Source organism: Vidua chalybeata, chromosome 24 (genome assembly GCF_026979565.1).
Source record: "Vidua chalybeata isolate OUT-0048 chromosome 24, bVidCha1 merged haplotype, whole genome shotgun sequence".
Classification (NCBI taxonomy): Eukaryota; Metazoa; Chordata; class Aves; order Passeriformes; family Viduidae; genus Vidua; species Vidua chalybeata.
Genome location: NC_071553.1, coordinates 848,545 through 875,758, shown reverse-complemented (window position 1 = coordinate 875,758; position 27,214 = coordinate 848,545). Strand labels below are relative to the sequence as shown.

General features: G+C 55.7%; 1 protein-coding gene across 1 annotated transcript in view; it reads right to left on the bottom strand.

Annotated features, from left to right (window-relative positions):
• Window positions 1–10,023, bottom strand: part of PKP1 (plakophilin 1) — a 49,510-nt gene extending 39,487 nt beyond the window's left edge. Inside the window, exons 1-2 of the mRNA XM_053964151.1 lie at window positions 9,740–10,023; window positions 1,947–2,047 (exon numbers count right to left, since the gene is read on the bottom strand). Coding sequence (XP_053820126.1) covers window positions 1,947–2,047; window positions 9,740–9,941 — 303 coding nt within the window. The 5' untranslated portion in view covers window positions 9,942–10,023. The remainder of the gene's footprint in view (window positions 1–1,946; window positions 2,048–9,739) is intronic.
• Window positions 10,024–27,214: the final 17,191 nt, after the last annotated feature.

Below are 27,214 nucleotides of genomic sequence, written 5' to 3'. Positions count from 1 at the left end.
CCTTGGCTTCCTCCCTCTTTAACAAAAACCCCCATCTACAAACCCTTAGAATGGCTGAAACAGAGCAATTTTGCTTGGACAAAGCAAAGCAAACTCCATTCAGGAATCACAATAGGCAAACAGCAACATATCATCAAAACAAAACATTTCAACTGTTTGAGTTGTGAAGCTCAGAGGCTCCACCTCTGCCTCAGGAACTGTCTCAGTTGCACTTTTCTAGTGGCCACAAAAACCCTGCCTGGTTACCATGGCTGGACCCTCTGCAGGGTTCCACCACTGTCTTAGGGATAGAGACAGGACACCTGGATGGATGGACCTGTGCTCTGACCAATTACAGAATACCAGAATGGTTTGGGTTGGAAGGGTCCTCAAAGCCCATTCCACAGGCAGGGACACCTTCCACTAGTCCAGGGTGCCCCAAGCCCTGCCCAACCTGACCTTGGACACTTCCAGGCATGGGGCAGCCACAGCTGCTCTGGGCAACTTGTGCCAGAGCCTCACCAAACTCAGAGGAAAGAATTTCTTCCATCCCTCACAGGGAAGAAAATCCCATCTAAGTCTGCCCTCTGGCAGTGGAAAGCCATTCCCCCTTGTCCTGTCCTTTCATCCCTTGAAATAATCTCTCTTCATCTTTCCTGTAGCTCCTTCAGGTACTACAAGGCCATAGTACAGTCACCCCAAAGATTCTCTTCTCTAAGCTGAACAATCCCAAGTCTCTCAGTGTTTCCTCACAGCAGAATTCTCTATCCCCCTGATCAACTTGGTGCCTCCTCTGAACACACTTTTCCCATCTGGGGACAGGAGTCCCCCTGGCTGGGATTTAACCAGCACAGGAAAGGACACTGAAATGGACCAACAGGCTGGAAAGGAACATTTCAAAGACACTCCAGTGCTCCCAGTTTTCCTACTGAACACCCAGTGCTGCAAACTCAACAAGTGACACCACTGCCTCAAAGCCATCATGCTACAACAAGGCCATTAGGAAAGACCCAGGTAAATCCTCCTGAAGCTGAGGAATGCTGGTGCTCTGAACAAGCAGAGGATCTGGCAACCACCAGGAAAAGCTGCAGCCCTGTCTGTGTGCTTGGAGCCACCAAGACCTTTCCCAGTTCAAGCCTTTGATGGCTGACAGAGAGCTGCTTTACAGTCCCAGAGTTGTTGAAAGGAGTCCTTTGCTTTTCTCATATTCAAATCCCAGATCTGTGAATTGCTCCTTTCTACTTTAGAGCTGATGAGAAGCAGGGAACAGCAGAACACAGGCCTGAAATGGAGGGGCAACATGAGCACAAGTTGTCCCAGTGGAGTGGTTTGGAGCAATTCCCTGTGTACCAGGGATCTGTCACCAAGGACCAGGAGCTCTGTGGGATGTTCAGCCTCACACTGCACAAAGACAGGTACCATCTCACCTGTGCTTTTTCTGGAAATCTGCAATAATTTTTTTGGAGATCACTGTGGAAGAACTGGACCTACTTTTTTTGCAAGCCAGAGAGTATCTGGGAAGGGTCTGCAGCAGCACTGAGGTTGGGAACAGCAGCAGTTCTAATGCAAATCCCCTGATCTGCATTCCCCAGCCACATTCGTGTCATTCACATTCATTTTGGTGCATGGGAACAAAGATGGGAACTCCTGGATGTGCTCCAGACTTGAACTGAGCTGTGATAGTCTGAACCCAACCCTGATCCCTCAGGCAGCTTCCAAACTCTTGTGCCATTGGATATCAACCCAGAGACGCAAACTAAATCTTGTCCACTCTAAAATCCCCACATAAAACAGCTGTGGGGCCCTCAATCCTCCTCCTCCATGCACTGAATCCCTTTCTAGGAGATTCAGGACCTCTCTCAGGCAAGTTTCTGAAGCACTGTGACCTCCCTACGTGACTGTGAGATGTTCCTCCTGTCCAGGTGAGCTCAGACCATGCCACAATCCCCGACCAAGGAGTGTCTTACCGGGTATCCCCAGCTGCTGTTCCCTGTCTGGGTTTTGGTGTAGTAGCTGCCCCGGGATGTCCCGTAGCCATAACCATCAGCTAAACCATCGTACATGGAACCTGCAAATGGAAAAGGCATAGTCAGCATGAGAAAGCATTCCCAGGAGAAAGCATTCCCAGGACAAAGGATTCACAGGAGAAAGGATTCCCAGCAGGTGACTTTCAGAGCACAAAGCTCTTCTTTAACAGCAAGTTTAGTTACGGAAAAGTGACAGTTATAAATCTCAAGAGGAACATAGGGAATACAGGCAGCAAGGGGAGCCCTTGCACTGCTGGGAACTCCAGCCCTCACACCACAGACCCCCTAAACCATCCCAAGCTTTGCAGCACAAAAAACCAAGTGCCATAAAACCCAAAGCAGAGGAGCAGAAAGGGTCAGAGATGGGGATAGTGTCTGACATCATGGAATCACAGAATCCCAGAATGGTTTGGGTTGGACCTTAAAGCTCATCCAGTTCCACCCTTGCCATGGCAGGGACATCTTCCACTATCCCAGGTTGCTCCAAGCTCCGTCCAACCTGACCTTGGGCACTCCCAGGGATCCAGGGGCAGCCACAGCTGCTCTGGGCAACCTCAGCCAGGGCCTCACCACCCTCACAGGGAGGAATTCTTTTCCAATATCCCATCTAACTCTGCCCTCTGACAGTGGGAAGCCATTCCCCCTTGTCCTGTCCCTCCAGGCCCTTGTAAATAATCTTTCTCCATGTCTTCTGTCAGTTCCTTCAGGTACTGGAAGGCCGCAATTAGGTCACCACAAAGCTTCTCTTCTCTAGGGCTGAGCAATCCCAGTGCTCTCAGCCTTTCCTCACAGACGAGGAGCTCCTTTCCTCTGATCAACTTGGTGGACTCCTAGCCGTAGTATGAGAGGAACCTGGTGATATTTTGTGCTACATGTCCCGGAATGTCTGGCCATAGAAGACTTGTAGTAAATACAATTTCCCTCTCTGAAGGCAAAACCCACCCCTGACCCTTTCACCAGTCCACTCCATGTCTGAATCCTACCAATCCCATCAGCACGAGCAGCCTGAGCAAGGCTTGCTAAAATCAATCAATGGTCCTAACAAACACCACAGATAAAGGATGACCCAGTCTATTTAACACCTGGGGATCTAAAACAGTCAAACACTACAAAACCTCATTGCACTCTTTGAATTCCAGTCTTGGCTCTAGAAGATCACTTAATATGTCTATACTTTCTTTTCCTGAAAATGTATAGAGCTCCATCATTATTTTTGGAATGCTAGAGGAATAAATGAGACTGGATGTCAGATATGTTTTTTAAAGATGCAAATATCTTGGATCAGGAGGAACCCATCAGCCATTTTTCCTATTTCTCAGTGCTTTAACTAGAGTTTGGATTTACCTACCCCAGCCCTTCCAAGAGCTCTCCCAGCAGTCTCTGGCACTACAACCTTTGGATCCCTCCTAAAAGTATTTTATTCAATGCCACGTTCATCACTACAAGATGAATGAAGTGAATCATTCTCTTTCCACAATGGAATTCCCTTAACCCCCTCTGGACGTTTCATAAGAGTTTAGGGTGATTTCAATTTCATTTTCAGAAGTGCTCAATAATTGTGGCATCCCAGGTCCCGTTATGAGGAAGTGCAAACCCTACACTCCAATTAACTTCCAGGGGAAGCTTTGAATGTCTAACAAAGTACAAAATCAGGACTTACCTGTCCTAACTTATGCACCTAAACTGGTGGGTAATGTCAGAAATATCCTAATCTCTGTGATTGTTTGATAAGACTCATCTCTGAGATAAACTGGATAAGCTCGACCACAAAGGCCCTGGAGCCACTCAGGTCTCTTCCAGCCACTGATCCTTGGAATAAACCTTATTTATTGCTCTGCCTGAGGCACCCAGAACCTGTTATGGTGATTTGGTTTGTGGCTAAAAATTCTTGCATTTTCTCAGGAAGATGATTCCTGTGGATGTGGTGTAAATAATGAGATTTGCTCTCTATTGTCAGCCCTGGATGGAGAACAGGCAACAGCCAGGCTGGCTCCCAGCCCTGCCCCTGTGCAGGAAACCACAGGAGCTCCTTTTCCATAGTCTGGGGACTCGCTGGGCACTGCTCCTCACCCAGATCTCCCCAGCCCCGATGCCTCATGCACATAAAGCTGCACAGTGCTTGCAGATAAGGCAAGGAAGTGGCCATGGGAATGCAACGGGAGACTCAGTCATGTCCTTCACCTTGTGCTCCCTCTCCACCCTGGGATTTCCTTTCAACTCCACATCAGGACATCAGTGCTGGGCCTCAGCAGCAGCAAGGCAGTGCTGGAAGTGGTGAGTTTGGGCCAGGTGATTCCCCAGGACACAGAGTTATGTGATAATCATAATTCTGAGCACGAAGGTAAAGCCATTCCATGATAATTTCCTTGGAATTCCTTCTTCACGTCTGCCTCTTGTTCTCTGTAAACATTCTGTAACTGCAGGTGTGAGCACCTGGAGCATTTTCCTGAGTGAGCAGCTGTAAAAAAGGGTTCTGTGCCTGACTTACAGGTCCCTCTGACCAGTCCTGCCTGGGGACCACGCTTTTCCTTTCAGGATCTGCTCCTGCCATGTGTGGTAAGTACACATGGCTGCACTCCAGACTTTGGGGTTAGTGCAAGGAAATACCCAAAGTAAGCCAGTTTAGGCACATCTGTAACTTTCTTCAATAAATTCATGGCTATGTGGCCAAATTCAGGCGATCAGGCAGTTGGTTCAAGTTTATGTTCTCCAGCAGGGGAGGGTTGCCTTCACCTCCCAGAACTTGTACGTAAGAGCTTATAAACACAGAATTACACAGAACCTCAAACATTCAAGGCATTTTGAAGTCACCCTGCTGGTTGGAGAAGATGTTTCTCCTGCCACCACTCAACTGGGATTTATTACTTGGAGAGCTCAGTCTTGAGGCCAGGAAGAATCCGGGGATTTTCTGCTGGAGGTGGCTGAAGAAAACTTGATCTTTCTGCAGGTTTGGACACTTCTCTGCTTGGTTAATCTTGACAGCCAGCTTGACAGCCAGTATCCCTAGCCCACAGAGACAGGAAGGAGATCCCTCTTTTCAAACACCTCAAGAGTAAAGACCACACAACCTGGTCAAAGATCCTTGGAATTTGGGATAAACCCAGGCAATCACAAAATACCATTTGGGCCAGGGTGGAAATGCTCCTAGTAGGAGATGCCCCCCTTGTGCTTTTCTCTGGTTATGTCTACAGGTCTGTGTCCCAGTTGCTGTCACCCAAGCAGCTGTTTAGGTCCCTGAAGGACCCACGTGCACTTGGGCAAACACACAGAGTCAGTAACACAGAACCAGAGAATCACCAAGGTTGGAAAAATCCTCTAAGATCAAAGAGTCCAACCATTTCCCCAGAACTGCCATGTTCACCACTAACTCATGTCCAAAGTGCCACATCCACACATCTTTTGAACATTTCCAGGGATGGTGACCCCACCACTGCCCTGGGCTGTTGTGCCAGGGCCTGACCACCCTTTCCATGAAGAAATTTTTCCCCATATACAACCTGAACCTCCCCTGGCCCAGCCTGAGGCCGTTCCCTCTCCTCCTGTCCCTGTTCCCTGGGAGCAGAGCCCGACGCCCCCGGCTCTCCCCTCCTGTCAGGAGTTGTGCAGAGCCACAAGGTCCCCCTGAGCCTCCTTTTCTCCAGGCTGAGCCCCTTTGCAGCTCCCTCAACTCTTCCTCATGACAGAGGACCCTCAACAGCTGGGACAGAGTTGGAAAGATGTGGCAGAACCACACAGATGAGGTGCAGCCTCTCAGTGACCATGTGGGCAGAAAACAACACTGAAGGCTGCTGAGATTCCCCTCTCCCCAAATTATCATTCCCCCATGACATGTCCTTTAAAACTTCGATACTTTAAAATCTTTTTTATCTTCAGTGAGACTGGAGATAAATTCATGAGGGTTAAATCCAGTTACAGCAGATAGGAAGTGCAAAACCTTGCAGTGCATCTCTGTGAGCCCCCCTTCACTGCTCCCACTGCCCTCATCCCCTTCTCCATCCCTGTTATCCATTATTGCAGAGTAAACTGAGGCTGCCATCAAACTCAGTGTAGCTGTTCTTGATGAATTATTTCCTATCCTCAAAGGCAATGCTCCTCTCTTGCAGCTGGCACTGCTGGCAGGAGGAGAGCTGTGTTCAAAGTGCCATTTTCCCAAAGCCAGCTGGACACACAGAGCCAGTGTGGAGATTGTGGAAAAGGATGTCTGTTAATAAATATTAATCTGTGGCAGGGAAAGGCAAGACAAGAACCAGTCACTGGCAGTGCAGGCTAGGCAAGTTAAATCATAAACTATGCACGGCTTTAAACAATAAGGATGATTAAACATAGGAAAAACACAGGGAGAGCAGAGGCCTGTGGGAGGCACAAAGCAAAGCCTGGGTGCCTTCTAGGAGAGAAGTGTCAGTGAAATCCCAGACATGGAGATTCCTGCAGGAATGACAAAACTCCAGTTCTGCCTTTTGGCCTATGAGCTAATGGGGATTTTTTTGTATCCCAATAATCTAAGATTTGTGGAAGAGTAGAACCTTTCACTGAATCGTCTCACGCTGAGGGAAGTTAGAGAAGTTTTCAAAAGAATTTTTTTCCCCCAAATCTCATCTTCCCTTCACATCAGAGTCCTGATTCCCGCCAAAGCCAGATGAGGTCCCATCAGACCTTGGTGGAATTACTCTCCTCTTAGCCACAGCTGGCACAGAAACTTCTCAATCCCAGCTCAGCCATAGGACAGCTGGATCTGACACTCCTTGGATGTGTCCCCTCAGTGACAAATCACTGGCAGAAGTTTCCTTTAGCCAGAGGACTTTGTAGAGCAGAGCTGATGGCTACAAGGAGCTAGTTCAGCTTGGCCTGGCCTTATCCTCTGCCATGCTACTGAAATTAATTTCCCCTGGAAATGTGCATTACTCACAAATTCAGGGGGAGCCATCTAGTTTGGTATTGCCATGGGGAGAAGGACAGATAAGCCCTAGAGCAGAGCCCACAGACCCAACCCCCAGGGAGGACAGACCCCACATATCCCAGATTCCAAGGTCACCCTTGGGAACAGCTGGAGCCGCTGTGCTGAGCCAAGGTCCCACTGGGTTCAGGTGTATTCTGCTGGCAGCAGTTTTCTGCTCGCTGTCCCACCCCAGTGCACACCAGTTTGGACCCACATTGGCCACCTTGCCCTGTGGGACACCAGATCTCCAAAGTGGCCACAACACCTTGGTCTGCTGGACTCCAAATCACCAACTCACTTATGGTTCCATCCATCACTGGGATAGTGAGGGAGTGTGTGCTCCCCGCAAAGCAACTCCAGTGGTGGGATACAACACCCCCACCCTGCTGTGTGCACGAGGGTTCCATGTCCATGTTCCCCATCCTACACACACCAGGACGCCGTTCCTGTAGCTGGGGGAAGCTCTGGGCCCTGCTCCAGCTCCAGCTCAAACCACAGTTCCAAACACAGCAACAAACCTGGAGCTGGCCCAACACCTGCCCAGCCCCACTCTGGGACTGTCTGGGAGCAGAGGGAACAAAGCACTCAGGCACTTGTCAGGGGGCTTGGGGCATTCCCCAGCTTGTGCTGCCTCTGAGGAGCAACTCTGAGAAATTCCAGGGGATTCAGGGAGCTGAAGCTGGATGAGGGTTTGGACAGGCAGAATCCACGCTTAACCCACATAACCTCTTTGTAGGAAAAACTAATTTTTCTCATCAGGGCTGCCCACCTGATCTTTGGGCAAGAGCAGTAAAACCCAACACCTGAAAGCTGAGCCTGACCCAGTCGGACACCAACCAGGAGACAGCCCTGGGAACAAACAGCAGCTTCTCACTCTTCTGGGATTCCATCCAGGAATGCACTGGGATGAATCAGCCCCCAGGACCTTTGCTGGCCAACCACCCCTGATGGGAACTAGGGGTGGGGGGGCCTGGTCCCTGTGCTTGGAGGCAACTCCTGGGAGTGGGATGTGACTCAGCTTCCCTGGGCCACAGAAACCAGAGCTGCACATCTCCACGCAATTCCCATTCTCAGACATTCCCCAAAGTGTCTGGAGGAGGGGTTTAGCTTGTTGAGCAGAAACTGGCAATTTGGGAATGTGCTATTTTTTTTTTCCTTTCACAGAGGTTTCACCTGGGCTCCTCTCCAAGCTGGATAATCCCCCTCTGCCTCTCTTCCTTCCTGCCTATGGATCCCTCTGCCCGCTTGCCTCTCCATCCAGAGCCCTTCAGCTCAGCCTGCTGTGTATTTTATTTTGTCAGGTCTGTCACTGTAACACCTTAAGCAATAAACCCTCCAGAGGTGGGAGGAGATTCCCATCTTCCACTCTGGTGGCAGAGGAAAGCTCTCCCGGCCCCAGCCCCCTCTCACCTGTCGGAGTCTGTGTCCACAAAAGTAGAGGAAGCAGGGATTTGTTCCTGGCAGAGCCCACCTGCCCTCATTCTGGAGATGCTCCATTCCCTCTGTTCCAGCAACTGCAATTCCCAGAGCAGGGATGGCTCCCGAGGAAGCACCACCTCCACACTTCCCCCAGCAGCCTACAGCCACCCAGCTTCTCCTGCTAATCCAGCCCCAAACATGTCTCTGGACCATGGCAGCTCACCAGCACAGGATTCAGCCTCACAAAGCAGCTTGAAAGAGCTGCTGGACAAGGCACAGCTCCTGAAGGAGGTATCAGAGCCTGGCCCAGCTCACCCAGGACCCCGCTCCATGCTGCTCACTCCAGACTCAGCTGAATGCTCAGTCCCAGCTCCAGCACCCCAATGGCCCCCAAAGCCTTGGGGTTTCCTCTCCCTGGTGGACTCAGCCAGGCCAGAGCTCTGTGGCTGCTGGAAAAGCGCCTCCAAGAGCCAGGAGGTTTTGCACAGAGGTTGTCACAACCCTCTGCGTTTGCAGCTTCCAGCTGGGGAAGGCTGGGCTTTACCTCCAGATCAGCTTTCTCCAGACACAAGGACGGCAGGAAGAACCATTTGCCGAGCCTTGATCCAAAGAGCAGGGGGTTCCACAGGTACACCTGGCTGCAGGACTCAGCTGATTGTTTCTATGGCACACACTCAGTGCACAGAGGTGGAGCGGCCGCCTGGACCCCAACACGGGCAAAGTGGAGGGGGCTGTGAAACACCCCTACCAACCAACACAGGGACACTTCTCCCAACTCATCTCCTTCCTACCACTCCCATCGGGGTCCCAGAGACTCCACACTTCTCAGCCTGCAACTGGGAGATGTGCTGGGAGTTCCAGAGGTGAATCCCAAGCTGAGGTTTGTGTCCTGTGTGTGGGCACAGCCTCCTGCTCTGTGCCTGTCCAGCGCTCAGGAGGCAGCAAAGCCGCAGCCCCAGCCCACGGCAGGGTGGAGGAGGAGCACTGTCAGCTTTGCCCATCCACAGGAGGGGATGGCAGGGAATTCCAGCCATGGGGGCACTTGCAGAGGAAGGATTTGCAAAACCAGACAGCTACTCCAGCTTTAAAGCCAGGGAAAAATTGGTTATAGCACACACTGAAATGTCCAAATGCCTCAGGGATGTGGAGCAGAGCAGCACTCCCAGGGATCAGCTCCAGCCAGGAAGGAGTTGATGCTTCCAGCTCTGTGTCTTGTCCTAAACCGTTCCATCCAGTGCGGGAGATCTTGGCATCACCTGCCTGAGGTGTGCCAGGAGAGAAGCAAAGCAGTCTGTCCCCCCTGCACAAACCCCACCAAAGCGCCCAGAGCACCAGCCCTGCCCCCGAGGCCCCTCGCTGAGGGGCTGAGGGACTTTACCTCGGTTTGAGTGGCCCACGCTTGACGACACCGACGACTTTTGCTTCTGCCTCTTGACAGTCATCATCACCTGCTCCTGGACGCGCTGCTTGCCCGTGCCCTTGGTTTTCAGCTTGTGGTCCGAGGGCAGGGCCAGCGTGGAGCTGGCCTGGTCCTGGAAGCACTCGTAGGCCAGCGCCGTTTTCAGCGGGGAGTGGAGCATGGCTGGAGGCCGCGGGCACGGGGCTGCACTTGGCTCGCACGGACAACACGGGGCCACCGAACACCGTCTGTGCTGGGCTTAGTCCCCCGAAGCCCTCCTTGCCATACGTCCCCTGGCCCAGGGTGTCTCAGCGCTGCTGCTCGCAGCTCGGCTCCCCGGCGTGTGAGCAGTCACACCCTCCGCCAGACTGGATATACAGCCCTGCCCGCACACACCCACGCCTCCCCGCCAGCCCCGGCACCCCCGAGCCGCTGCGGGGCACTCCCGGCCCCGAGCCTGCCCCCGGCCCCTGCCCAGCCCCGCGGGCCGGGGCACGGCGGTGCCGGTGGGCAGGGTGGGCTCGAGGGCTGGGTACGGACACGCTCCCTGAGAGGGGTCGGGGTGAGGCTCTGTGGGTCTGGGTAGGAAACGGAGCTCGCCGGGGGCTGGAGCATCTCCCACACGGCTCCTCTCGGGTTCCAGTATTTCCCTCAGTCCAAAGTGCATCAAGCCCAGGTCTCGGTGCCAAGAGATGGCCCTGCCTGCAGGAGCAACACTGCCCACAGCACCCGTGGGGTTGCAAACCCACCCCTCCAAACCCAGGAATGCAGGATTCCTGCAGAACGCCGGCTCCAGGGGTCAGGGAGGGTCCTGACGAGGTCCCCTGGAGGGTCAGGGACATCCCCCCAGAGGGTGTCCCACTTGTCTGAGGGACAGGCCTGTGGAGAAATCATGGCACAATTGGGGCAATCTTTGCACACAGCTTGGGGCAGCAGGGAGGAAAAGAGGAAATTTAGCAAGAAGAGGAGATAAAATGGCTGTGCAAGAAATGACACGCCAGGCCATGAATGGGAGCAGAGAGTTCTCCCTCTGCCAAGCCACACTGCAGCAACTCGTTTGCAGAGAACCGAGCACCTCGCTGCTGGTGTGACCAGTTTCAGGTCACAGCAAGTGCTGACAAAGCTCCTGCCAAGCCACAGGAGGCTGATACAGGAGAAGAGGAGCAGTCCCCATCAGGAGGGAGGCTGAGGAGAGGATGCCCAGGGTAGAGGATTCCTGGGTACTCCAGGACCAGGATTTGGGTGCTTTTGTCAACACTCAGAGGAGCAGAGCCCTTTGTGCTGCCAGATGGATCTGCTGTGGGAGGAAGGATGTCTGGAGTTTCTCTCCAGTGAGAATCAGCAGTGCCCAGGGTCTGACCTGGTGCTTTCACTCCCATCCATCAGGTTTTGTGTTTCCCTGGTGGTTTGTATCCACCTTTCATGTTTTGTAGGAACAAAAGCAGTATCAGAAAGCACAGAGCAGGCTCTTGGGAAAGATGGGCTTTGTGCACTGTCCTTTTCCATGCTCCAGGATGCTCCTCCCATGAAACGTAGGAGTAGAAAGCCAGGTTTTGTCCATATGACACAGGGGTAGAGCAACTGGAGGGTATTTATTTGCCTTTGGTCCCCTCTCCCCACCTTTCTTTATACCTCACCAAGGGATGCAGAGGCTTTACTCTGCTCCATCACCCAACCAGCCAGGACTTTGAGACCATGCCCAGGCAAGGCCAGCCTGGAGGAGGGTGGGTGGTGCCCAGGGCCGGGTGGGTGATGCCCAGTGTGATGAGTGGATGGAGTGAGCAGCTTTCCTGCTACTCCTGAGCATTTCCCAGGTGGGGATCAGGCCGTGCTCTCCCGGTGCAGGCAGGAGCAGTGCAGCAATGCCCGGCTGTTGTTTTCCCCTGCCCCACTTGTCTCTCCTGACAGCTCGATATCGATGCCAAGCGGTGTTTTCGCAAATCAATGACAGGCTGTCAGCGTCAGGTGCCTCCTGCACAACAAAGTGCCAGCTCTCACAAACCTGTAATGTCACTTGGCCGGGGGCGAGGAACAGCCCTGTCCCTGTCCCCGCGGGAGAGCCGCGTGTTTATCGCATCCCGTCACTGCGCTCTGGCATCTCCCGGTTTCATAACTCGCCCAAATTGCTGAGCTGGGCTGCGGAGCTGCGGACAGGGAGCTTAGGGAGGCTTTCAGGAAACAATGGTTTCTTGGGGCGAGTTCGCACGGTTTAGCCCAAGGGAGGGAATCTCCCGGGATTCTGCAGCAGATTCCAAACCCGTATCTGGAAGAGCAAAAGGTGCTTAAACGAAGGTTTTTATTGAAGTTCTGTGCAAACTGCGTTCTGGTATGGGGTTGGGGGTGTCCCTGAGCGGGGCACGGGGAGCATCATCCCAGCCAGTGCAGCGCAGACCGGCGCAGCAGCAGCAGCAGCAGCGCTTTCATCCAGCAGCGCCCCGAGCAAATTCCCTGTCTGCCTTTGTGTCTGGAGCTCACGGGCACAGCGGGCAGGGCTGAAAGGGACGCAAACCCGTGCCGAATCCGGGGCGCGATGGACAGGAGTCGGAGGGTTAATGAAATCAGTGTCATTAAGGACGCGAGCGGTGCTCTGGGGGCTCGGGGGTCCCGGCGCTGCCCGAGCGCGGCGAGCAGCGCACGGCGAGGCTGTGACTCACGCTCCGCACCCACTCCGGGACACGCCCTGTGCATCTGGGCTCTTCAAAGCATTTTTGTGAGAGTTCCTGGGATTCCTGCCAGCTGCCTGATCGCAATCAAAGCGCTCGCTGGCCCAATGCTGCTCCCAGAGAGGCGCAGGTTGCCTGTTCAAACTTGTCGGGCGCTCCTGAGCTGGAAGTGTCTGAGGCGCACTCGAATTCTGCTGGGGGGAATAATTGTCCCCAGCCCTGGTGTCAGGAAGTCCAGCTGTTGGGGGTTACTTCAACACCGGGAGTTGATCCTTCCTTCGGACAGGTGGTCGCCAGGAGGGGCAGAGGTGCAGATGCTGGGAATTCTTGTATTTCCCAGGATAATGCCGTTTTCTGAGCAGTGACTCATCCTCGCCCCAGCACAGCTGAGATTTTCCAGAGCCTGGCAAGGTTCTGCAGGAGGGAACCTGCTCTTCAGACTTGCACACCTTGGTTTCACTCTACCTGCCTTGAAAGTGTCTCTTTTGTGGGACCAGAAAGCATCATAGGAAGGGGACAGATGGAGAGCTCAGACAGATGGAGAGCTCAGGACACAGCTGGAAGGGAGTATGGAGCTGCCACGGTGAGGAAAGCCAGGCAAAAGCCTGCTAAGACTTGTGGCAAGGCTGTTCTTGAGAAAAACCTCCCCTCCACTCCTCACACACGTGTGGCACTGAGAGGTTTTTGAGGTGGTGCTGTGGGAGGACAAGAAGGCAACAGTGCCAGGCAGGTCATGGGCTGGCCCTTGGCAAAGCAGGGACACTTCTCCAGCCCCAGAGATATCCCAGTGTGCATGGGAGCTTGGAAAGAAAGGAAATCCCTGGTTTCTTCCCAAAACAAAAGGATGCCTCGGGCAGAGCAGCTGCATCCGGCCAGCTGAAAGCCTGGGCTGCATAAGGGAGATAAAAGAGCCAGGAACATCACTGAGGTTCCCTAACAGAAATGAGCAATGCTGAGTTAGGAAGGGGTTGCCCCTCTGCCTAAAGCAGGGCTGAACCAAGTCAGGACCTGGTTGCTCCAGATGTTGTCCAGTGAAGGTTTGATTGAGATTCCACAGCCTCTCAGGCCTCTCTCCCAGTATTTGACTGTCCTCATGGTGAATTGTTTTTCAGGTATCTAAAAGGAATTTCCCATGTCCCAGCTTGTTCCCGTTGCCTCTCCTCTCCCCATGCACCTCAGAAGGTGTGACTCCACCTTCACAGAATCCCAGAATGGATTGATTGACTTGGAACTGACCTCAAAGCTCATCCCATTCCACCCTCTGCCACAGGCAGGGACACCTTCCACTACCCTAGATTGCTCCAGGCCCTGTCCAACCTGGCCTTAGCCAGGGATGGGGCAGCAGAGCAGTCCCTAATGAGGTAATTTTAATGTAATTACCTGTGTATTCCAACATCAGCAGCTGCAGTGTCTGTAAAGTTCCTTGGTGCCACAGAAGGGGTGAGCCTCCTCTGCAGCCTTGGCAGCTTCCACTGCCCAGCAGGAGCCTTGAGTTTGTAGAAATGGCAAAAAACCACAAGAAGCCCCCAAAACAGCCATGTTTTGCTGTCAGACCCGTCAATTCCCCCCCCCCCCTCAAAGGGGGGTTTGCAGTCCCCTGGATGTTGTGAGTTTGGAGTTTAAAATGGTTCTACTTGGCTAGTTTTGGTTTCATAATGTTCACTCCTGGTTTGTGCATGGAAACTCTAAAGTCCATGGAGTTGTTGGTTAATTTGCTTAAACCCCCATTTCTCCCTTCTCAGTGAAGACTTTTGGTGCCAGAAGAAACCAAACCCAGGGCTGAGTGAGGAGGTGATTCCAGCCTGGAGAAGCAGAGGTTCCCCAAAAGTTCCTCAGAGATTCCCCAGAAGATTCCTCGTCCCTCTGGGGAAGGCCCAGAGCCCTGCAGGGTGCTCTGGGAAAGGACAAGTGACACTGTGCAGCAGCTGCCACAAGGACAATTCAAACTGTCCATAAGGAAAAAGCTTTTCCCATGAGAGCTGTGCAGCCTTGGGATGGGATCTTCTCTGAGAATTCACCGGGGCAAGGACTGGAGTCACTTGAGCTGGCCTTGCACTGAGCCCTGCTTTGAACATGACCTGGGGCTCAGGACCTCCCAGAGTCCTTCCAGCCTTTCCTGATTTCCCTGACCTGAAGGGCACTGACAGTTCCCACACGTGGAGCTCGTTGCGTCCTGCAGGAGACACAAGAGAGGGAGATGTCCCCTGACAGTGACAATTCTTCCTTGGCTTTGGCAGCCTGGAAGCTGAGTGGGGCCCAAGCACCACCTGCTTTCCCTGCCCCAGGACAAGGCTGTGTGGGACATTCCTGCACAGATGACTTGATCAGTCTTCTCCATTCCCAACAGAGATGTGTGGCAGGAGGGCAGGGATGTGCTCTGGAGGATCAGCCTCCTCCTCTTCTCCTTGGCTTTGTGCCATGGTCAAACATCAGACCCTGCCTGAGGATCAAATGCCTTCTCTGCTTCTGGTTTCCCTTTGGATTTGCCAGTGAGTGTCACCAGCTCCCTCCGCGGTGCCTGGGGCTGCTGGGATGTGGAGCAGGAGCTCAGCAAAGCGCCTGGGAGGTGGAATAAATCCCTAAAGAAAGGCTGAGGGGAGGTCACACCTGCCCTGTCCCCAGCTCCTCCGGCCAGGGTTCGGAGCCTGGCCAGGCTGTCCCAGCCTGGGGTATCGGTGCTCACTCCCTGGATTGTGGAGCCACAGGGAGAGGGGCTGCACTGGCAGTGCTCAACTTCCCAGAGCAGCCCAACCTCCCCTCACACACAGAAACAGGACTGCAGAAGTTCAGCCTGGTGCTTCAGCACATTTCCAGTCCAGAGGGAATTTTGCAAGGACAGACCTGGCAAAAGGGACTTGCAAAATCAGCACCAACTGTGCAGGAATAACTTGGGTGCTTGGACACCCTCTTGGATGTAAGGGAAGCTCCTTGCTTATCTCTAGCACTGTTCCCTGATGATGGTTCAGGTGCCAGGTCATAAACTCTCTTGGAAAATCTGTGTTTCCCTGTTCAGTCTGAAGGTGAACATGTGGATATTTGTCCACCTTGCAAAGCCAATCCAGCATGGACTGTTCCTGGAAAGCAGGAATGAAACAGAGAACCTCGGCAGGCCATGCTGATTGGCCTCAAATGTGATCTCTACTCTCTGGTGCTGGGTTTCAGTATTAAAATAAAAGATACCCTTCAGTAATCGTGTCAGTAACAGATTTGCATAAACCTCTGTAGTGGTTCAGAGTAGTTTTTATTTAGTAGGGTTTCAATGGTTATTTAGAGAACAGAATGAGCTTCCAGGTTATCCTGTTCATCCTTTCCTGCTGGAATTGTTATCACCAAAGTCCTTCCCTGCAGCCCTCAGTGGGTGCCAAAGGAGTAAATAAAAGTTGGGAGAAGCAGCTCTGCCCCACACTTGGCATCCAGTGCTGTCTTCATCCCCTACTCCTTGGGTTTGCCCCCAGCACCACAGGACCCCTGGGCCTCTGGAGAGGGGTGGGATGGAGGATGAGACCCATGGGTCAGCCCTGCTCTGTGTGTCCCACCTTGTGAGTGACCCCAGAGTGGTGCTGCCACAGGCCTCAGCATCCAGAGCCTTCCTTGGTGGAAGTCTGGTGCTGCTCAGTTGGTCCTGGGAGTAACTTGGCAATGTCTGTGCTCTCTTCTCAACCATCTCTTCTCATTTTTCCAGGGCTCCTCATAGCAGCAGAGGCTCCTCAGGGATTGCAGTGGATGCCACAGGAGGGGGAGGATGGTCCCCATCAGCATAGCCTGGTGCATCCCACCGCAGGGAGGAATCAGGTCCTGCACAGGAATCGGAGCCTTCCCAGTGCAGACAGCAAGGGGGGTGGAGACCCCTGGAGCAGCTGCTTTTCCAGAGGAGGGGAATCATGGGCTCAGTGATACTCGTCTGCCATGGCACGTCCTGCTGGGCAGCAGTGCCTGGCAGTGCTGGGGCCAGGGCACTGCGGCGTGGGGTCTGCCCGATGTCTTCATCTGGCAAGGACTGAGCTGTGCTGGCAGAGGCAGAAAAAACTTCCTGGAATTCAGGAGGGCAGGAGGCCAGGCCTGGAGATGGCATCACTGCAAAGCTGTGACCCCAATGCTCTGCTCCTCCCTGTGACAGGACAAACAAGGCAGTGCCACTTGGCAGCCTGTCATGGGGACACAACCCTGCTGAGGGACTGGCACGTCCCCGCGGGCAGCTACAAGACCCCAGCCTGAGGGAGAACCAGCACAGGGCACGTGTCTGACCCAGGCACTCAGAGCAGCCTGCCACACTGACCTCCCAGCAGGGCCCACATGCAAGGCCAGGCTCTTGCAGCCACTCTGGGTAATCGGACCCCAGAACAGGCTGCACCCCCCGACTGTGCCACGAGCACAGCGAGTTCCTCCTTGCACCATGTCCTCCCACATGTCCTCTCTGAGGATGTCACACCCTGCCACGGAGGTGTCACCAGCACCAAGGAAGTCCCTGGGACAGGGCCAGCTCCAAGGATCCTGAGCTGGGCTCTCTGCAGTGTCCTGGGGCTCAATCTGGGTCTTTGTTCCCAGACTCAAACTCCACCTCAGGCTTTGTCCTTGGGCTGCTGGGCCAGGTCTGTAGCAAGGAGGGGCTTTGCCAGCAGTGTCCTCAGTGAGTCTGGGTGTGCAGCATCTCCCCCCAGTGCAGCTCCTTCCCAGAACTGGGACAGGAGACAGGGCAGGGGGAGCTCCCCCTGACCAGGGCACAGCCCAGGCAGAGAGGACTGGGAAGAGATGGGAGAGAGCAGCAGCTCCTTGGCCTGTTCTGGAGAGGCTTCTCAAGTGAGATGGGGACACAAGGAGAGGAAAACTGGGTGGGTTGGCCTTGTTCTGGAGGGGAAGCAGAGATCCTTCCTGCTCCATCACCATCCTCCCCTCCCAGGGCACCTCCCTGAAGCCTGCCCTTCCCTGGCAGCTGCACGACCAGTCCTGGTGCCTGTTTCCAGAGTGACCTGCTGACTGTGTCCCTTTTTCCCTGCTGACCACGTCCCTTTTTCCCTGCTGATCACATCCCTTTTCCCTGCTGTCAGGCCTGCACAGCCCTTGGAGCTTTGAGCAGTTCAGAATTGTGATGCTGTTGCTCATCAGAGGTGGGACCTGTTTGTCAGGGGATGTCCAAGGATGTCCAGAGGGGACAATCTGTGTCCTCAGCCATGATGGTGCTGAGTCTGGAGCTGCAGTCAGGCCCCTGCACTGAACTCTGAGGGTGCTCTCCAACGCAGAGCCACTCTGTCCTGCCTGCTGTCCCCCTGTCCCCTACACATGCCATTTGCCACCAACAGGGGCGGCCAAGGCAGGGAGCCAGGAACGTTCAGCCCATGGAGGTCCAGCTGACAAGGACAAGGCCTTGACCTGCCTTTCAGCCCCAGGGTGCTCAGGACTGGAGAACAGGAGACAAAGGAAAGGCTGGGAGAGCTGGGTTTGCTCAGATTGGAAAAGGGAAAGTTGGGAGAGATCTTTCAACTCTCTGCAGCCAATTAACAGGAGCTGACAGAGAGGATGGAGCAAGTCCAGAGTCCGTGGAGAAAACCCCAAGGCTGGAGACCCTCTGCTCTGGAGCCAGGCTGGGAGGCATGGGGATGTAGACCTGGAGAAGAGAAGGCTCCACCTTAGAGCTCCTTCCCCAGCGCCTAAAGGGTCTCCAGGAGAGCTGGAGAGGGATGTGGGACAGGGGCCTGGAGGAAAAGCCAAGGGGAATGGCTTCCCACTGCCAGAGGGCAGGGTTAGAGGGGATAGTGGGAAAGAATTGTTCCCTGTGAGGGTGGGGAGGCCCTGGCACAGGCTGCTGCTTAGGGGTGGCTGAGAAGGAAATCTTACATTGCTTCTGTAGATGACAGTGCCTTGTGCTCCTCCTGTAATCACACCAGGCTGACATTTGTCCAGTGACTGCTCTGGAGAACCAGGGAGGTGGTTTCAGGAGTGATTGAGTAGCAGCTGTCCTGAATGGGTTTTAATCTCTGATTTAACTTGATTTGACAAAATACAATAAAATTTAGAGCCTTCTGGGCAGAAATGGGGTTTAACAAAAGTTTTCCACACGCTTCTACTCCATATTCCATCTGAGGCCTCATGCCCTGCGAATTTCCTGCCCTTGTGGGGAACTGAACAAGAGAGGAAAGAGCCCCTTGCTGCAGCCCAGCAGCAGCTTTGGGAGGAGGGAACCTCCTTGGGAAGAGGAACTTCTTGTTCTTGGCACAGCACAAGGCATCCAAAGCATTTGCCCTGGCTGTGGGAAAGCAAAGAGGACGAATGTGCAACTAGGACACTTTTTCAACATTGGCCAGGATGAGAATTCCTGTCCCAGCAGCTGGGATAAGGAAACCCTGGCCAAGGGGACCCCCACCCAACCCTGAGGTTCTGCCCTGCTCAGCAATATCAGAAGAGTCATCACAACAAGAGGCACAGAGACTGATCTGGGGTCCTTGGCTCATCCATCATCCATCCATGGATGGGCTCCCAGCTGTCCTGCTTTGGGACATCCCTCCTTAGAGCAGGTTGTGCCCACAGATCCTGCTATCAGACCCTCGTGGTGCCCTGTGACATAATTATTGTTATCAGAGGGGTTTTTCCTGTGTCAGAAATAGCTGGAGGGAAGGTGAGGTGGGTTTTTTATAATACAAGCCCCAGGCTTTGTCCTGGAGAGAGCTGGGTGGAACAGCTCAGAAAAAGCTGGAGAGGGAGCTGGTGGTGGAGGAGCCTGGCCTGGGCTGGAGCTGCTCCCTGAACCCTCCCTGCAGCACAGGGACACCAGGACAGGGGCGTCACACAGGATCCACTGGGGGACAGTTTTCTCCAAGGCCCAGAGAAACCCAAAAGCCCAGGATAGCTGCTGAAACGGCCTGGGCAGCACCACAGCACCTTCCCTGCATGCCTGGCCATTCCCACAGGGAGCCAGAGTGTCCCAAAGGCTCCGTGTGATCCCAGAGTTCCACAGCCAATGTTGCCCTGTGGGCAGAAGGCTGCCCCTAAAATCTCCCTGTCCTGGCTGCTGGAGAGGGTTCAAGGGGAGAACAGTTCCTGGACTCTTCCTATCCCTGAAAAGGGGGGTCTGAGGGGGAAGAAAGGAGCTGTTGATGATTTGAGGTAAGTGCCTTTTACCCCATGCAGGTGCTGTTCTGGAGCCTGTAAGGAGGGGTCACAGTGTCCTGCACTGGAGCAGGGAAAGGACCCGGGGACTTTTTGTGCTTCCCTCCCACCCTGGACCGTTCAGATCCTGCCCCTCCCCAAGCACCATGAGCTTCCCTCCAGCAGCCAGGACAGGGGCACCTCACAGCAGAGACAGGGCTGACAGGGACACTGGACACTGCCCTGTGACCAGTTTGGATGTGACCCGCCCTGCCCATGGTCCCTGCTGGCTCCTCACACGTGCCCAGGGCTCAGCTCTCAGGGCAGGGAGGAGTGGCCAGGCTGCCAGGCTGCCCGGGCAGCAGCAGGGCAGTGCTGGCCACAATTCCTGCTGCCCACAGGTCCCGGGACCATCCGTGTGGGACTGACTCACACTTGGGATTGTGCTAAAGGCAATGAGCTGCTCTCTGGGCACTTTTCCAGAAGGTGGCACGGGGAGGTGGTGCAGCCCTGCTGAGCCAGGTGCCCTCTCCTCAGCCTGGCTCACTCTGGACAAGGCTCCAGGAGCTGTGAGTTCCTGGCTGGACGAGTTCTAAAATCCAGCTCTCAGCTCCTTCTCCCAAACACGTGTCCCTGTAATAGAGGAGTTTATCCTCTGCTGGAATGAAGCAACTCAACCCTCCCCTTGCATTGCTGAGCCTTTCAAGCATCCTTTGATAAGCAGTGTGAGTGCAGCTCCCTGGGCATTGCCACATCCTCCTGGCGTGCTCTGCCCTGCCAAAGCTGAGCTCCAAGCTGGTTATAAATTAGGCACCACGCTCGGCTTTCATCTGCTCCCCGAGCAGCGGGCGGGGGCAGAGGCCACGCCAGGGCAGAGGAGCAGGGCGTGGGCAGGGGAGAGGCAGGACCAGGCTGGGGGTGCAGAACCCCCTCAGCCCCTGCCAGCCCTGCAGCAGATGGGGGAGAAGTGGCTGCTGCAGCCAGCAAAGGAGCTGAGCTCTGGGGACAACAACAGCAGAGAAACCTGGGGTTCCCTGAGCAGTGACAGCAGCAGGAGCAGCACCAGGGAAAGAGGGAGGAGAGGATAGGAAAGGGTCTGGAGGGGAAATCACATGAGAAGTGACTGAGGGCACTTGGTTTGTTCAGCTGGAGAAAAAGAGCTGAGGTCAGACCTCAGCAGGCACTGCAGCTCTGATCTGTGCTCCCTGTGAGCAGGGACAGGACCCCAGGGACAGCTGGAGCTGTGTCAGGGGAGGGTCAGGCTGGATATCAGGAAAGGTTCTTCTCCCAGAGGGTGCTGGGCACTGCCCAGGCTCCCCAGGGAATGGGCACGGCCCCGAGGCTGCCAGAGCTCCAGGAGTGTTTGGACAGCGCTGCCAGGGGTGCCCAGGGTGGGATTGTTGTGGTGTCTGTGCAGGGCAGAGGTTGGAGTGGATGGTCCTTGTGGATCAATTCCAACTCAGGAGATTCTGTGATTCTCTGAGGCAGCACCATCCCATCAAAAGGACCACTCAAAGAACAGGTGGCTGTACACAGACAAAGAGGGAAGAAAGACAGAGCTGTGGGCACAGGAAAAAAAGTGCTGCATGAGCCATCATGACTGGAACCTCCAACTACTCCAAGGCCATCCTGGAGGGAATGCAATTGCCCAGACTGGAGCTTTGGGCCAGGTCAGAGCGAGGCTTCCCCGCAAAGGAGCGATGAAATGAGAGGAAATGTCATTTACAGGGTAACAGAACTTCCCAGGTCAGAGCCTCTGGGTCTGCCATGCAAATCTGCATCTGCTGCAGAGGCTGAGCCTGCCCAGGGCGAGGAGGAGCCCGAGTCACAGGAAGGATGAGGGAAACCAGCGTGAACCACTGCAAGCAATGGCAGTTTGCTGCTCACAGTGCTTTTGTGCATGTTTCATTTCATAGACTCCCACAATGGTTTGGGTTGGAAGGGACCTTAAACTCATCCCATTCCTCCCCCTGCCATGGGCAGGGACACCTTCCACTAGCCCAGGTTTCTCCAGTCTAGCCTTGGACACCTCTGGGGATGGGGCAGCCACAGATTCTCTGGGCACCCCGTGCCAGGGTCTCACCACCCTCACAGCCAAAAATTCATTCCCAATATCCCATCTAACCCTGCCCTCTGGCAGTGGGAAGCCATTCCCCCTTGTCCTGTCCCTCCAGGCCCTTGTGCCAAGGCCCTCTCCAGCTCTCCTGGAGCCCCTTTAGGCACTGGAAGAGGCTCTAAGTTTCTCCCCAAAGCCTTCCTTTCTCCAGGCTGGATAGCTCCAATTTCAGCATGTTCCTTGCTCTCTGAGTTTTCAGATACCTCTGGCCCCCTGGGCAGACCCCCAGTCCTCTGTCAGTGCCAGGGTTGGGCACAGACTGAGAAACCTCAAAAGTCCCTTTATACAGCACAAACAGCAGCTGAGTTGCCCAGATGTGGAGATGGCTTCCTTGTCAAACAGCTCCTTGTGGTGTAACAGGATCTTTTCCATGGATCAAGGTGCCTCCCAGGGCAGCTGTCAGAGCTGCACACACAGCATCACCTTTCACTGAACTGGTGCTGCATCCTTGGACACCAGGAGCTCCACCAGGCACAGCAGGGTTCAGTTTAATCCCACACCGTGGCCCCCAGGCTGTGTTCCATGAGGATCCACACACGGGGGGATCCAGCCCCCACTGCATTCCCCAGACATGCCCTCAGCAGGGCAGGGCAGGGCAGGGCAGGGCTGACACCATCCTACTGCATGGCATTGGCTTCCCTTTCATGTCACCAGTCCCAAAATTAGAATTAGGCAGGAAATCGTGGTCTGGTGGACACCTCCATGCAGCTCTGCTCGTGGCTGACAGGTCCAATTCAGGGCTGGACAAGCTCCAGCATCCAGACATGCTCCCTGCAGGAAAAGTGCCTTGGGTGGGAAGTGTTCTGGGAGCTGCAGCTCTGCACCCACTGCCCAAATCTTGAGAGGTTCAGCTGAGCTGGGCCCTGCTGGGCTCACACCACAGCTGAGCCACTGCTGGGACACTGCAGAGGGTTTGGGAACACCCCGCACTTGTCCAGATCTCATTGCCTGCAGTGCCAATGGCAGCACTTCCAGCTGGAGCCTTTGGGGTGACTGAGCCAGGTAATGTGAGCTGTCAGGGTCCCCCTCCAGCCTCCACAGAACCCCTGTCCTGTGCAGGAAAGAGAGCCCAGCTCTGAGGGTTCACACCAGGACCCTGCCCCTCCCCAAGCACCATGAGCTTCCCTCCAGCAGCCAGGACAGGGGCACCTCACAGCAGAGACAGGGCTGACAGGGACACTGGACACTGCCCTGTGACCAGTTTGGATGTGACCCGCCCTGCCCATGGTCCCTGCTGGCTCCTCACACGTGCCCAGGGCTCAGCTCTCAGGGCAGGGAGGAGTGGCCAGGCTGCCAGTTTTGGCACAGGCTTCCCTGTGCCAGAGGGGCACAGGGAAGGCACCCACACCCCCATGGCATCCAAGCCCACAGGAACAGAGAACAAGGACTTGGGATCTGGTAACAGTAGAGCTTCCCCCCTTGGGAGCTTCATCCTGCACATGGAGGGCTCCAGGGAGGGAATGGCAGCCAGTGCAGATCCAGGACCAAGGGCCAGAAAGAAACTCCATCGTGTCCCCATCTTGTCCCCTGCCCATCCTGTCTGGGTGTGCCCATCTCCTGTCACTTCCCATGAGCAAACCGAGCAGGCCTGACCCTGCAGAGGGGGTGCTCCAAACCCTGCCCCCAGCAAGCCATGAAGCAATCCAAGAGCCCACTGGGCTCCCATTCTTCCCCCCCAGGATGGCCACATCCCCAAACAGCTTCCTCCAGCAACAAAGCATCCCTCCCTGGCTAGACATTTCCAGTGTGGGTGTTACAGGACACTGGGGCTAGCATCACCTCCCTAAGGAACAGACAGTGCTGTACAATCAGTGCCAAATTCGTCCCTCTCATGTGGCCTAAGCAGCTGCCCCAGGACTGCTCAGGGGCCCTGCTGGGACCAGTGGTATTTAATGTCTTCACCAACGCCACAGGAAGGGATCCCACAGCAGGTTTGCAGCTGCCAGGGCACTCTCAAGTTTACAGCTTTTCCTGCCCGAATCTCCTCAGCCAGGAAAGAAGAACTCCAGGTGAGTGATGCCAATGGCAGCTCTTAAACGAGGCTCACGGAGGCTCAAGTGTCTCCAGGCTCTGAAGGAGCTGAATTGCAGAGCCTCCCGCACGGAAAAACCCTCTCAGGAAGACGCAGGGAGCTCCGCAGTCCTCCAGCACCACTCCCTGGAGAGGGAGGGATGGGACGGACTGTGCAGCCAGGGAGGAGCTGCTGCAGAGGCTGCGCTCCCTGCTGAGCTCTGCGAGATCCAGAGGCAGCTGGATCCCCTCCTGCAGCACCTGCATCCAGGAGATGGTGCAAAACTTGGCTGCCTTCACTGCCCAGGGTCAATCCACACCCATCTCGCTCTGCCAGGAGCTTGGGCTGTGGACCCCTGCAGCCACAGAGAAGTTACCCTTCCCAAAGGGAAAAGGACCCAAATTCACCCTCAGGGGCTGCTTGGGGACTGACACCAACACAGCCAGGTCCTGCCAGGGGAGGACTCCACACTTCGGGATGCACCGAAGCTCTCTGGGACAAAAGGCTCCCCAAAGACACGAGCACAGCTCCTGCCCCACTCCTGCTCCCAGCAGAACCAGACCTGCATCCAAACTCCTCCTGGATGCAGCAGCAGCTCCTCCCTGAGAGGCTCCACCAAGAGCTGAATCCCACAGCCCTGAGCAGCTCTGTCTGGAGGGAAGGGACTGGGACACACAGCTGAACAGGGCAAACACAGGGACATGGACATTCCCAGCACATGGAGACCAGGAACCTGCAGAGGGTGAGGAGGCACAGCCTCGGTCACTGCGCCGGATGGCGAAAAGCGTTTCCTAAGCTGGGCCAATGAAGGGAAAATTGGCAAGGAAAGAAGGTCCAGTACATTCCTGAGTGAGATTTCAGCACTCAGAAAACAGCCTGGAAAAGCCTGCTGATTCAGGGGCAGACTTGATCTTGCTGCCCAAGTCACCAAAGATGAGATGGAGTCCAAACAAAAGAATTCGGGGGCGTGGGGGAGGCAGAGGAGGATTGGTGCAAATCAGCCACAAGCAATCTCCTGCCCAGGAGGCTCCTGTGAGGAGCTATTTCCTGCCCCAGCAGGATCCACCCTCCCTACTCAGGGGCTGAGGGGGGATTTTGCTGTAACGCTGCTGGAACCTGTTCATCTGCTCATCCACGCCAGGCTGGCACAGCCACTGACCTCAGCAATGGCACCAAACCCAGCCCAGGAACACGGGGGAAGTCCCAGCGTTGGCAGAGGGACAGCTCAGCACATCAGGGCACAGCCTGTCCTGCCCGGGGTGGGAGCCCCAAGCTCAGCTCATCCCTCCCTCCCAGCTCGGGAGCATTCCTCTCCTCAGTGCTCACAAACTCCACTAATGAGGCACTGCTGCTTTCTCATGGGATGGCAATTTTGGGGAGTGGCTCCCAAGGGCTCCCGAGTGCCACCCCCCAGCAGCACCACTGGGACCTTGGTGACAGGAGCCACAGGTCAGGGTTCCTCTAGGACATCCTTTGGCCATTGCCAATAGCTCCTGGAAGGGGGAGCAGCCTCCCAGTCACAGAATCTTAAAAAATTTGGACTGGAAATTATCTTAAAGACCAACCAGTTCCACCTCCCTGCCATGAAGAAATACCTTCCCTTAGACCAGGTGGAAAAGGATGAAAGAAACATTCGAATTAAAAAAAAAATATTTTTATTTATGTGTTATTATTAATAACTGCTAAACTGAAATAAGAGCTGGAGCTGCTGGATTGGAGCCAACACACTGGGAAGGTTTTCCAGTTGTTTTGACAGTGAATAAAACAGGTGGACAAAGAGCAGCCAAGGAGATGCTGGCACTCAGGGAGAGACACCAGAACCTGGCAGCCAGTGGGAAAAGGGTCTGTCCACCCTGTCCCACCCTTGGCAGTGCCCAGGCCATGCTCTGAGCTGTGCCCACACCACCCAATCCCTTCTCTGGGAGAGCAGGATGGCAGGACAAGTGCCACCTTCTGCAGCCAAGTGTGGCAGATGAAGCCCCTCAGCAGCTGCCAGGGCAGGACATTCCCGTGCCCACCCCAAACCCATTATCCCACCCCTGCCATGAAGCCGGGCACCACTGCCCGGGATGTGCTGCTGAAGAGGAGCTGGTCCCAGCCACGTCCTGGTCCTGCTCAAAGGGGGGTTCCCCAGCGTGCAGGGGACACAGACTGTCCCTGCCTGCCCGAGGCAGCGCTGGAAGCAGATCCTCTCTATGGGACACAGCCCCTGTCCCTGTGGGATACACGTGGATGCTCCCAGGCCCTCACCCCATTGCCCTGGGATGTGGGAGCTGCCCTGCTGTGACTGCGCTGCCTTCTCCCCACTGGTTTACAAACTCCAGGCTGGAAAATGAAGCTGCTGGTGCTGGAGGACAGCGGGACCCTTGGAAAGGCCTGACCTCTCTGGGTGAGGAATGAACGCACCCACGGGTGGGGAAAATCCTACCTCTGCTCCCCTCTGCACTGGCCAAAAACTTCACCCTTTTTCCCCAGCAAAGGGGGAATACCCGCTGCCCCCCAGGCTGGACCCAGTGCCCAGGACCGGGAGCATCCCCAAGATTTATCTACACACTGGGTGTGCAGCAGGTCCTGCACAACTGCTCTGGAACCGAAGCCAAGGAGCCGCGCCGTGCCCCGGCCCGGGGGATGCTGCCGCCCGTCGTGTCCCAGTGTAGCGCCCGCGGAACAGCCCTCGCTGTTCCCCTCGGAAGGAATTCCCGCTCCACGATGAATTCCAGGAGATCCCGAGGGTGCTCCGGCCGCTCCAGCGGCAGCGCGGAGCTCTGGGGGAGCTCGGACCGCTCCCGGAGCTGCGAGAGGCCGCGGCAGCGCCGGGAGAAGACCCCGAGGAGCGGCACCAGCCCCGCGGGCACTCGGGGCCGGTGGGGGAATGGCGAGGGCGGAATCCCCGCCCAGGGGACCCCCGGTGCCCCGTGCCCGGCCCCAGCCGTGCTGGGCATTCCCGGCCCGGGACGCTCCCCCCGCGGTCGCGGAGCTCCTCTCGCTGCCGCCCCACGCCCGAACCGCCACCTCTGTCTGTTTTCCCTTCTCTTTACTGTTATTTTCCCGCCCTGTCACCCCTCCGCGGCCGTGCTCGGCTCCCCCGGGCCCGTCTCGTCCCGCGCTGCCGCCGCTCCCTCAGACACCGGCCGGTGCCCGCGCCTCTCCCGAGGCCAGAGCAGCGCTCGCCGTCCGAGCAGCCTCGGGCAGAGCCGCGGGACGCTCCGGAGGCACAGACCCGGAGCCGAGGGGCGCTCCCGAGGCACAGACCCAGCGCTCGGGGCTCGCCGCTCCCGGGTCCGCGAGAGACAGAGGAGCCGAGGACACCACTCGGCCTGGCCCTGGGCGCTGCCATCTTGGCTCAGGGCGGAGCGGGCCGCCATTGGCTGGGTCGGGGAGGGCCCCGAGGATCGACCAATCACCGACGGCATTGGCGTGATGGACGTGCGGGGGTGGGACCTGCTAGCGGGGCGGGAGAGACCATCTACGGGCGGTACCGGGGGCGCTGGGGCCAGGGAGAGACCATTGCGCGGGGCGGGGGGAGCCCGAGCGGCGGCTCCGGGCTTGAGCCGGGCCCGGCCCGGGGGGAACCCAAAATCCCA